The sequence below is a fragment of the Nansenia antarctica genome, assembly GCF_963989245.1.
Source record: "Nansenia antarctica genome assembly, chromosome: 2".
Taxonomy (NCBI): Eukaryota; Metazoa; Chordata; class Actinopteri; order Argentiniformes; family Microstomatidae; genus Nansenia; species Nansenia antarctica.
In genome coordinates this window covers 5,036,310-5,049,478 of record NC_137675.1, presented here as the reverse complement: position 1 = coordinate 5,049,478, position 13,169 = coordinate 5,036,310, and the positions used below count along the sequence as shown (strand labels likewise).

At 41.8% G+C, this 13,169-nt stretch overlaps 1 protein-coding gene across 1 annotated transcript in view; it reads right to left on the bottom strand.

Moving 5' to 3' along the window:
- LOC308151844 (telomere-associated protein RIF1-like) overlaps positions 1 to 13,169 on the bottom strand; it is a gene marked incomplete at both ends in the record, with an annotated part of 49,625 nt that overhangs the window by 33,494 nt on the left and 2,962 nt on the right. The window contains 2 exons of the mRNA XM_080524730.1: positions 4,136 to 4,214; positions 5,109 to 5,311. Coding sequence (XP_080380856.1) covers positions 4,136 to 4,214; positions 5,109 to 5,311 — 282 coding nt within the window. The remainder of the gene's footprint in view (positions 1 to 4,135; positions 4,215 to 5,108; positions 5,312 to 13,169) is intronic.

The window sequence follows — 13,169 nt, the reverse complement described above, 5'->3', positions numbered from 1 at the left end:
TGATGTTGATGGGGGAGGGTTGATGGCTCTCAATCGTTTCCGATCAATGAACAAAGACATCGGGTTTCCCCCGCTCCACCAAGTCCCAACGGTGTGTTTCTGTAACCATTGTCTCCTCCTTGTTGCATAAAACAAATCAAGACTCGCTCCTCTTAGGAGACCACTATTTATAAATAATAATCCACAGATAGGCACAGTCACAGTGCTACATGAAAATATCTAGCCACACACCACATATCATAGCTCCGCCCTATATGTATTTATCATCATATTTCTCAATATAAAACGAAGGTACGATATATGGCAGATATGTATGGTATATTATGGCAGTTTCTGGCGCCTGTCCCGTTCTGTTGTTCAAAGAATATAATATAAAACGCATCACATGTTTGTCATTGTGTGAAAATGTTTCTGTAGCGAAGAACCTTGGTTCAATCTGGAGCTGATCAACTCCGGACGGCAATAGCACGTTGTGGGTGCAATTGTGCAAGAATAACTATTTACAGCGCTGTCTTTTATTGCTATATTTATTACTGTTATATATAAATGTGAACATTACAGATACCTGGTCAACACAGCTTGGGATTCCAAGGAAATTACTTGGAACTATGTGTGAAAGGGACAACATTGCAATATATATTACAGTTATTTTTTAATAATGCTAATCAACTTTCATTCGTTAGTAATGAAAACTCCTGCAGTCTCGATCAATCTCCTAGATGAATCTCCTCTCCACTTACGTTACATACATGCATACGTTATTATAACATGCATAACAACTAAGACATGCGCTCTGCACTGCGGGCAGTGGGGGACGGTGTGTTTCTGTTGCGTGTCCACGCTTCTTGCGTGACATCGCCATCTAGCGATTTTTGTGGGTCAGTACACACTCCCCCATTGTGAATAGTGGTCGTGTGATTCCACACCTCGTCGCGCTTTAGTAGGTAAAAAAACATCGCGCCTGTAGTGTTAAATCAGCTAGTGAAGATGGCTCACGTTCCGGTATGGAGAAGGCCAAGTACACTGGTTTACGTAAGCATCTGACATCCACTGGATTTCTCTCTGATTTAGCGACAATGAAAGACGTGTTACGTGAACTACAAAGTCTCTCCCTGAAACTACAGAAACGCGACACATCCCTGATTGATGCAAGCCGCCACATTCACCAAACGATCGAGGTGCTCTCTGCCATGAAGGACCAGGGAGGGAAAACAGAAATGAAAGTCAAAATGGCCATAACCAGCGGTCAGTTCAAAGAGGTTGCTCTCACCGAAACGCAACGTAAAATAAACAAGTCCCAATTTTACCAGTCAATTATTGATAATCTCACCAAGCGTCTCCCTGACAGTGAACTGGTAAGCATGTTGAAGCCTCTGGATCAGCACTTCTGGCCAAAAGAGAGGGCAGAACTTGTTCTATTTGGAGAGCGTGAGGTGGGGAAGTTTGCTAAACTTCTCGGAGAGCCTTCGAGTGATGCTGTCAGTGAGTTCAGAGACTGGAAATTACAAGACAAGGAACAGCAGGGTAAAACCTTGAAAAGACTTATAGTGGCGAGCAACACTTTTCTTCCGACCTCTGCAGAGTGTGAGAGGGGCTTTTCTGGATGCAATGACACTGACAGTCAGAACAGGAACCGGCTGCAAGCCAGGAGCCTTACCGCATTGTTGTTCGTGGACTTAAATGGGCCTCCGATCGACAAATTTGACCCTCTCCCGTTCATCCAATCTTGGATAAAGAAAGGACATCGGACGTCAGCATCATGGGTTCCAGGACCGCGACCGCAGCCTACTGAAAACAGACCACTTTGGTCTATCTTGTCTCCGTAAAGGTAAGGTGGCTTTTACTTTTTACTAACCTAGTGTACTAACCTAAACTGTACCCAACCCTAACTATATGTTTACATGCCAACTAATTAGCTAATTCATTTCTGTCATTTAGAGCTGAGGGGAGCAACAGAGAGACGGACAACAGGACAGCAACAGAGAGACAGACAACAGGACAGTAACAGAGAGACAACGGGAGAGGAGAGCAAAAGAGACAGAACTGAATGCACTGAACCTTTTTTTTATTCTTTGCATTATTAACACTGTTGTGTTATTGTGTTATTAAAGTGTTTTATGGTAAAGCATTATGAGTGGTGTGTGTGTGCAGGGTGCTCGTGAGTTGTATATTTTGGGGAGGGGGGAGGCTTGTGTATGGGGGCGGGGGGTCCTCACACAAAGGAGTAGCCTAGGGCCACTGACCACCTTAATCCGCTACTGCCTATAGCTAATTAAAACTTGTAAGTCCCATCGCTGTGTGGGCATGATTCGCGCGTGCATGAGAACATTTCGCACTGTTATTTTGGAGACCCCCACAGAGTTCAGCTTATAACTCGAACCCTGCATACTAGGGATGTCCCGATCCGATACTGATATCGGATATCGACCCGATATTGGTCCTGAATGCTGGATCGGGGATCGCACCAGAAAAAAAAAGGCTCCGATCTGATCCTACTGTCATCCGCAGTCAAACTTATGTGTATAAGCGATGAGGGAATAAAAACAGTGAACAGGAACGCGTGTCGCAGAAATGCTTCACGCGAGTCCTATATGCGCTTAAAATGCGCATAGCGCTTCACGCGAGTCCTATATGCGCTTAAAATGCGCATAGCGCTGTGTGCTTCCGGTTTCATTACAAAGAGGTTAACCCTATATGTGCCTGACGTCTAACAACATTCAAATGACTCTAACCTCATGTTTTTTCGGATTTCAATGTATGACACATCATTTGAAAGCTTATGATCCGTAGTTCCAATCCACAACACGTCGCATTTGTTGCTTTAATAAAGGCTGGCAGTCTTTAATTTAACTGTTGTTGGTGTGGACTATATACTGGGGAGGTATTTGTTATTATTCAGGCGTCAAAAAATGTATACAAATATCGGATCGGTATCGGTATCGCCGATACCCGAAGCCCAGGTATCGGTATCGGTATCGGTAGTGAAAAAGTGGGATCGGGACATCCCTAATACATACATAACATATTCTACACTCAAACATTAGGCTACATATTAAACAGAAACACACATTCAACTTAAATGATGCAGTAGGAGAGAGGGGGGAGGCACCTGGTTGCAGCAGTGAGTCACTGGGCTCTTTAAAGCAGACAAATAAACATGTTTTATGCCACTTTTAACTAAATAATAAAGTGAAACCTTACTTTAAACATGGTATGAAAAAATTGGCTACATTATCAGAAGTTGTCAAGCTGCCTTTTTCGTGCCTCCCGTCAACACACCAGGGTGATCGCGGCAAATGTGTGACCATGCTCGTACGACTTTCTCGTTGCACAACGCTTAAACACCTTAACTTTGTTATCGACCACACTTCCAATGACACTGTCCGTCATTGTTAGTGCTCCCATACATGGGATTTAAATGACGAGGGAGGCATTTCGAGTTCTTCTCTGTCGCCAACATTAGCAGCACTCGACATGATACACTTGGGCTGCGTTCGTAAATTTGCTCTGAGAGCGCCGGAGAGCACACTGGGTCCGACGTCATAAAGGGACCAAGTAATTTGATTGGACAAGAGGCGTTCCATGAATGCTGATCAGATTCCAGAGCGAATTTACGAACGCAGCCTTGTTGTTTTTCCATTGTCAACCTATCATTGCGATTTAGAGTAAAACAAAGCACGCAACTGTCGCGTCTATCTTTTCATGGCAACTCTACATTGTGATTTACAAGGGATATTAACTAATATTAAGTAATATTATTACTTGGTTACATTTTGCAATTGATCCGCGGTACACATGCGTGCCGAACCGTGGGGGGCGATCCGTTACACCCCTAGTGGAGGCTGGTGGAGGTACAGTATGGAATGATGAATGGTACCCAACATGGGTGACATGCGACACAGTGAGACCGTTCTCCGATTTCTGCCTCCACCAGCCTCCCCAGGTACGTTTGAATGTCTGTCTCTTAAATCTCAATTGTGTTTTTATAAGATGATGCTGTCAATGTACAAAGTAACCAATAAAGCCATGCCCACATTACAGTACACTCATACAAAAAAGTCTGATATAGCATCTACAGTTGGATACATTAAGTACACACAAGTTCTACAGTTGGATATATTAAGTTCACACTCACTTGTAAGGTTTTACCCAGCCGTGGAAAGTGCTTTACAACTGCAGGGAGGAACTGTCGCCCTCCTTCTCCATTGAGACGACTGGAAAGAGGAACACCCAGGAATCAAATGAGGTCAACGTACATGGAACTACAGTAGAACAACAGACACAGAAGTGCTTCCCCTCGGGATGGACAGCGCATTTACATTACATTTTTACATTTTTTACATTTTGGGCATTTAGCAGACACCTTATTCCAAAGCGACTTACAATCAATACATTTGAATACTAAGCAAGTGAATCATCAATCCACCAGTCGTAGCAGGAAGAGTAATCCAGCTCAGGCCCGGGGCCATTGATAGAAGGAAAAACCTTCTTCTAAACCTAGGCTTTTTTTGTTTTAGTTTTTTATATTTAGACACTGGAGAAACAGAGAAACAGTACAGGGGGGGCAATAGAAGTTTTTAGGGACACAGTAGAGGGGAAAAGCTGGTGTCTTCAGGAAACGCAGTGCTGGGGGGCAGTAGATGTCTCAGCTCCCTCTCTTTTACTTTAGGATTTACAGTGAGACAAAGGCAATGCTGATCAATATGACTGCATCATAGTGGCAATCGCCCACAATTCCCAGCTGAGCGAGTGTTTGTTTGTTTTATTTAACCGTTATTTGATCAGGTAAGACCCGTTGAGGTTAGAAACCTATTCTGTGAGGGCGAACTTGCCAGGCAGCAAAGCAGGGAGGTAGAGTGTGTACCGGTACATAAACTGTTACAAAGATACAAATGTCATGCATTAAAGAGTAAAAAACAACTGCTGTATATCAAGAACATTTTCAGTTTATCAGAGTCTTAGTAAACAGACGTGGTCACTAGCTTGGGACACCTACTTTGCTATGGTGAGGTAGAGAGAGAGAGATGGAGGCTTGGGACACCTACTTTGCTATGGTGCGGTAGAGAGAGAGAGAGAGAGAGAGAGAGATGGAGGCTTGGGACACCTACTTTGCTATGGTGAGGTAGGCGTCTGTCTGCTCCGGCTGTCCAGCTGCACTGTCCTCCAGAGACTCCAGGAGGGGGAGGAGGCATTCTGGACACGGGATGACGTTGTCCACCTCCAGGGAGTGAAGACAGCCCGTGCAGAAGGAGGGCTGTCCACACAGGAGGGCACGTGGCAGGTTCCCAACGGTCTCGTCCATCCTCTCACCCTGGGGGAGACAGAGGGCCAGTCAACCACCACGCGCACACACACACACACCTACCTACCTACCTACATCATCCTCTCACCCTGGGGGAGACACAGGGCCAGTCAACCAGAGGCCACCACCCACCCACACACACCCACCCACACGCAGATGAACCACTGATGAACCAGATGAGACACTGACCTCATGTCTTTTAGCTTGCTTTTATAGTTGTTTTTATTTTCTTAATATTGTTGTCTTTATTTGCACTTGACACCACGGACCTCATTGTCTCTTAGCTTGTTTTATAGCATTTTCGCTTTTTAATTTGTCTAGTGTGTAATATTTGTGATATGTTATGTGTATATGTTTGTGAATATGATGTTTTTCTGTTTTTGCACCTTCAGAAGAACCACTACAATTTCATTGTATAGGCAACTGTACAAGGACAATAAAGTCTATTCTATACGCATTGTTTGTTATTTTTCTGGTTTTGATCGCTTATGGATTATTTTTGTACGTCGCCAAGTTTGATTGTTCTATTCAATAAATGCTCTAAAACGTACTTTTCATCTCAGCGGATTGTTTGGCACATCATACAATTACCAGCCCAGACCCTGCTTACGTCTCTCAGCGACTTTTTACTTTTGGCTCTATCTATCTTTCTCGCTACAGGTGTCATATAGCCCTAACCCATATCCTGTCATATAAAAGTACCTTATTGAATCTCCAATGAATGTAGGCTATTTCTGACATCCATCACTTTTGCTGTCGTTAAAATACTTTATTTTTCTGTTTTGGTAGTCTGTCCAATGTGACACTTGCCCTCCTCCACCGGCCCTAGTTTTGGATCTAGCTTGCTGTTCATTATTTTCATGATAAATTGTAGCTAGCTAGCTATAACATCTTCATATACACCATACAGGCTACTGATTAACAGTAGGCACTGATTAACAGTAGGCAAATGCCCATTGAACAGATTTATTCATTATCCTATCTTAAGAAAACTAATGTAACACTCATCTGGGGATTTACACGGCAAATCAAATGAAGATGAGGTATGACTGCTCTGATGAATCAACCCCTATTTCATTAATTTTCTCTATATAACGACGTCGATCATTGATCGGCAACGACACTATATAATAGTTTGTCTAACTGGCCATCGGATTTGGGCTCCTAATATCTAAAAAGCACTACGGTTTTCTTATTTTATCGGATTAAAGTAGCAAAGACCAGAAATTTCCATTGACCGCCAGTCAAACTTCTCCACTTCTATCACCCAAAAAGGGGCGTGGACATGACGGGAGAGCAAAGTACCAGGATGCGTTTGAATTGCATAGAGAGGTTGAATTTTGTCAGCTGTAAAGCGGATGTGTTTCCTAGAACATGTAAATGCAATTGCATTTCACATTATTGCATTACAATTTGAATATTGACTCAAATAACGCAGGCAAAAGTGGCAAATGAATATGCTATTTTGGGATTGCATAGTCATTTGCACATTAGAATGAACTTTTGAATTTTGTCAGCTACAAAGCAGCGCATGACTTTGAAAATGAAATGTCAAATGGCTTTGCATTATAATTTTAATATTGACAGCGAATGTGCACATCAGGTACATGAAAATGAAAATGCAAATCATTAGAATTGCATTTGAATTTGAATATTGTCTGAAAGAATGCATGCAAAAGTGGAACATGCAATTGCAATCTCATATTGCATTAGCATTTGAATTAAGTCTACTATATGCTTCCATATTTTCTCAGGATTTAGTTTTCAGGGTTAACAAGTTTCAAATACTCATGTCGTCTTACATTTTCCCCCGATGTCTATGTATGACACATCATTTGAAAGCTTACAATCTGTAGTTTAAGCATATGTAAAAAACAGAAAAATGACTTTGCCCCCTCCATGATCATTCCACCAGATCGCGTCACATATGTTCAAGTCAAGACTAAAACCCCATCTTTTTAACATTGCCTTTAAATGACTAAATAATTAAAGTAAGATTATATAATGATTAAAGCACTTTGAGCTGCAACGTTTGCAGGAAAAGCGCTATACAAATAAAGTTGTTAGTAGTAGTAGTAGTACCTTGCATTCTGGACTCGGGATGACGTTGTCCACAGGCGGAAGGGAGTAAAGCCAGTGGTCACACAGGTGGGCACATGACGGGTTCCCACCGGTCTCGTCCGCTGAAAATAAATAAAACACCAACTAACATGAGCATGTTACCCACGGTTGGTTTATAAACCATATTAACCAAACCATGTTAAGTTACCCACGGTTGGTTTATGAACCATATTAACCACGGTTGGTTTATAAACCATATTAACCACGGTTGGTTTCTAAACCAAACGATGTTAAGTTAACGACGGTTGGTTTATAAACAGGAGTCTTCCCACGTTTGAAAATTGAAACTCGCGTCGCGAGACAGAAAATCTGTCCAATTCAACCCTCGTCTGCCTCTTCAACACGGCCTGTTGTCAGCTAGCTTGCTAGCTAACGAGCCGTTACACCGTGGTGATTAACTCGACACTTTCACAGTTTACACGACGAGACAATTAAAACAAGGGAATTCTATGATATTATATAAGACATATTAAACGTTTACTATGATATTATATAAGACATATTATACTTTAACTTGACCTGGTAGATAGAAAACGCCACAGATGTCGCACATCACAGAGTCCATGTTGCTGCAGTAACGACAGTAAGATAATTTGACAGCTCGCGCTGTCTACCCGACCAGGGTTGCCAGATGGGATTGACACTTTCCAGCCGCGCGAGAGTACTGCAAGTGTGCCGCCAAATCATGGGCAAGATATTTTAATTTTTTTTAAAAAAAATTACAAAAACGTTTTAATGAAAAAAAATACATGCATGGTAGTGTATTTTTTTCTTCTTTAAAACCTTCAAAAATGCATAATCAGTGTGCTACTACTAGGCCCACTGCACTGTATGTAGGGTGTTCACACATATAATTTTGCTTTCACTTTAGATTAAAATAAATATGTCCATCTCACAGAGAATTTCATGAGAAAAACAATGGTCCAAACCCCATGGTTCTATCATGTACGGTTCAAAAGTTATCAAGGTTTACCTCTTTACATACACATCTAACAAGTGGTCACTGCTGTGCAGTAATGGAACACACAAATTATGAAATTCAACTTTATCTTTTAAACTATTCATTTTTATTACACAAACCTATATATCATTCTTCAGAATTTTAAGACCAATATTAATAGCAAATGACATTTTTTATCGCACAATTAATATCCAAGATGGCGGATTAAATCCAATATGGCTGTCGTTAAGACACTGGATACACCAATTATGAAATTCAAATGTATCTTTTAAACTGTTCATTTTTATTAAATAGGCAAGGCAAGGCAAGGCAAGTTTATTTGTATAGCACATTTCATACAACAGGGGCAATTCAAAGTGCTTTACATGCATTATTTAAAAATACAGCAAGAGGAGCATAAGAAAATAACAATTACAATGAATAAAAACAAATATAAGAAGTAAATAGATAAAACATTTAAAAAGACAATAGTTAATGGGAAAAAGACATTGATAGAAGTGTTTGTGTTTAATCATATCCCTCCACATCCTTCTACATCCCTCTACATCCCTCTACATCCCTCCACATCCCTCCACATCCCTCTACATCCCTCTACATCCCTCCACATCCCTCTACATCCCTCTACATCCCTCTACAACCCTCTACATCCCTCTACATCCTTCCACATCCCTCCACATCCCTCTACAACCCTCTACATCCCTCCACATCCCTCCACATTCCTCTACATCCCTCTACATCCCTCTACTACATCCCTCCACATCCCTCTACATCCCTCCACATCCCTCTACATCCCTCCACATCCCTCTACATCCCTCTACATCCCTCTACACCACTCCATATCCCTCCATATCCCTCCACATCCCTCCACAAGAGGAGCATAAGAAAATAAAAATTACAATGAATAAAAGCAAATATAAGAAGTAAATAGATAAAACATTTAAAAAGACAATAGTTAATGGAAAAAAGACATTGATAGAAGTGTTTGTGTTTAATCATAACTGGTGCAAAACATGAAGGTTTTTAGCTTAGATTTAAATATTTTAAGGGTTTGGGCCTGTTTGATTTCTTCAGGGAGTTTGTTCCAGGAGCATGCAGCAGCGTGACTGAAAGCTGCTGCACCGTGTTTTGTTTTTACTCTTGGAATTATTAGCTGATTTGTCTCAGCTGACCTTAGGGACCTTGCGGGAATATAGGGTGGGAGGAGATCTGATATGTATTTTGGTCCAAGACCATTTTGTGATTTGTATGTAATTAGGAGGATTTTGAATTCAATTCTCTGAGAGACTGGTAGCCAGTGCAGGGATCTCAGGATTGGTGTAATGTGTTCACATTTCTTTGTTTTTGTTAGGACCCTAGCAGCGGCGTTTTGGATGAGCTGCAATTTACGAACAGCTCCTTTAGATAGGCCTGTTAGTAGACCATTACAATAATCAAGTCTACTCGAAACAAATGCATGGATGAGTTTTTCAAGGTCTTGCTTGGACATGAAACCTCTCATTCTTGTTATGTTTTTCAGGTGATAGTAGGCTGATTTAGTTATTGAGTTTATGTGGCTGTTGAAGTTTAGATCGGAGTCTAGAATTACACCAAGATTTCTGACCTGTTTTTTACTGTGAAGAGAGAGAGAATCAAGTTTTGCACTGACTTTCGATCTTTTGTCAGGTGCACCGAATACAATTATCTCTGTTTTGTCCTTGTTTAGTTGGAGGACGTTTTGTGTCATCCAGGCGTTTATTTGCTCAATGCAATTACAGAGATTGTCAATGGGACTATAGTCGTTCGGTGAGAGGGCTATGTAGATTTGAGTGTCATCCGCATAGTTGTGGTAGGCAATTTTGTTCTTTTTTATGATGTGTCCCAATGGAAGCATGTAGAGATTGAATAGAAGGGGGCCAAGGATTGACCCTTGGGGAACCCCACATGTCATTTTAATTTGGTCAGATACAAAGTTGCCAATGGAGACATAGTAGCTTCTGTCCTGTAGGTAGGATCTAAACCAGTTTAGGGCAGTGCCCGAAAGTCCTACCCAGGTTTTTAGTCTATCTATTAGAATGTCATGGTCTACAGTGTCAAAGGCAGCACTAAGATCTAGTAGTACCAAAACTGAGATTTTTCCGGAGTCTGTGTTTACGCGAATGTCATTAAGGACCTTAATAAGGGCCGTTTCAGTGCTATGTAGGGGGCGAAAGCCTGATTGAAAGTCATCAAAGAGATCATTTAGGGTCAAATAATTGCTAAGTTGTTCGTGGGCAACCATTTCAATAATTTTTCCTGTACAGGGAAGGTTTGATATGGGTCTGTAGTTGTTTAGTACAAATGGGTCTAGGCCGTTCTTTTTTAGTAGAGGCTTAATAACTGCAGTTTTCAGGGCTTCAGGGAAGATTCCTGATGAAAGGGAGGTGTTAATTATTTGTATTAGTTCGCCTGCCATGCAGCTAAATATGTTTTTAAAAAAGCTTGTTGGCAGGACATCAAGGGCACAGGTGGATGGTTTAAGACGTGACATGATTTCATCTAGGGTCTTGTAATCAATGGTGTTAAATTGTGACATGGTTGTTATGTCCGCCCTATTTGGGGTTGTTAATGGGGACATGTTTTTCATGCCTGACACAGAAGACCTAATGCCTTGTCTAATGGTTTCTATTTTATTGTTAAAAAAGGATGCAAGCTCATTGCATTTACTAGTTGAGTGAAATTCCTGAGCAATGGGTGTTGGGGGATTTGTTAGTCTGTCAACAGTTCTGAAAAGGATGCGGGCATTATTTATGTTATTGTTTATGATCTTAGAGAAAAATGATTGCCTGGCACTTCTTATTTCTAAGTTATAGTTCTGAAGATTCTCTTTATAGATATCATAGTGGACTTGAAGGTTTGTTTTTCTCCATCTGCGCTCTGCTTTACGACATTCTCTTTTTTGGGTCTTTACGGATGGGGCAGTTCTCCAGGGAGCTTTTTGCTTACCAGAGATGCATTTGGATCTAATGGGTGCAATATCATCAATGGTTTTTGTGATTTTTAAGTTGAAATCGTGTAGAAGGTCATTTACTGAGGTTGGAATAGAAGTTTGGGGTGGGGGGGCTAGGGAAAAGGCCTGTGTGAACAGTGCACTGGTCTTTTCATTGATATATCGTTTGGAAATAGTTTTAGACATAGTTTGAATAACAGGAAAGATAGATACGTCAAAGAATATGCAACAGTGGTCAGACAGGGCAATGTCAGTTACAACAACATTTGAAATATCTAGGCCTTTGGTGATGATAAGGTCCAGAGTGTGACCTCGATTATGAGTAGGGAGGTTCACATGTTGTTGAAGTTCAAAAACATCTAACAGAACAGAGAGTTCTTTGGCTTTGTTGTCCTCTGAGTTATCTACATGAATATTGAAATCACCAGCAATGATCAGACCATTAAATTCAGTAGTAATGATGGAGAGAAGCTCTGTAAGTTCATTAAAGAAGCTAGTAGAGTATTGGGGTGGTCTGTATAAAATTATAAAAATAATTCGAGTGGAACATTTAAAAACAACTGAAAGATATTCAAATGATAAAAATTCCCCGAAGGATTTCTGTTTGCAGTTAAAACTGTCTCGGAAGAAAGAGGCGATTCCACCACCTTTTTTGTGGGATCTAACGACATCTAAGGTTCTAAAATTGGGGGGTGCTGACTCAATAAGAATTGGTGTCTTGTTATCTTTATCTAACCAGGTCTCAGTGATAAATAAGAAATCTAGTTCATAGGAGCTAATCAAGTCGTTGATTAAGAGAGACTTATTAGCTAAGGATCTGGCATTGAAAAGTGCTAGCTTGAGTGGTTTTGTGTTTGGTCTCTGTGTGGGCTGTGTGTGGCAGGGTACAGAAATTAAATTTGAGGGGTGTATAAAGCATTCAGACTTGCAATTAACTGTTCTGTTACTGATATGAACAGGGATAGCAAGAGTTGAGAGTCCCAGCTTTATATCAGGAATGTCAATGGTATCAACTCTATGGAAGCAGGGACTGTTAGAGCATCAACTGATTCTGGGTGTCATCCGGGGGATGGGGATGGGTGTTGTAGATAGCATCCTGTGGCGGGGTAGGGCGATGGGTATTGTTGATGAGGCTGGCATTGTTGATGAGGCTGGCGTCACAGGGAGTGTGGGGCCAGGTGTTGTAGAATGGAGAGTTGCCTGAGATGGAGCAGCTTTCGGGGTGAGCTCTACTCCTGTCTTCACCATTTTCTCTAACCTAGCTGAGAAAGGCAGGAACGGCGTGAGTTGGAGGAAGGAGAGCTCAGTGGACTCAGTGGATGAGTGTCTCTGGGAGTTGGGGGTAGAGTGGTTTGGGGGGTCGGGGGCAGAGTGGTTTGGGGGGTCGGGGGCAGGGAGGGAGGGTGGGGGGAGAGAAAAGGGGCTGGACCGTCGCCTTAGTGGGGGTTCAGCCAGCTGTGATGAGTTTGGAGGGCCCTTTACTGTAGGCTGTGATGAGTCGCAGGACTGTGGGGAGAGTTTATCCACTGTGAGCAGTTCAGCTGCCTGTGCTGAGTCTGAAGAATCCTGCACTGTAGGCCTTTCAGTTGGTTCAAGAGCGAGGGAAGGGGGAGCAGAGTTTATGAGGTTGAAGAGTATGTTGTTCATCAAATGGTATTCTCCCGATCTGTTTAAGTGGAGGCCATCTCTTTTGAATAGGTCTCTCTGCCTCCAGAATATGTTCCAGTGGTCAATGAATTTCAGCCTTTTAAGTTGGCACGCAGCAGAGAGCCACGTATTAAGGCTTAGGAGCCGGCTGAATTCCAGGTTACCTCTGTCAA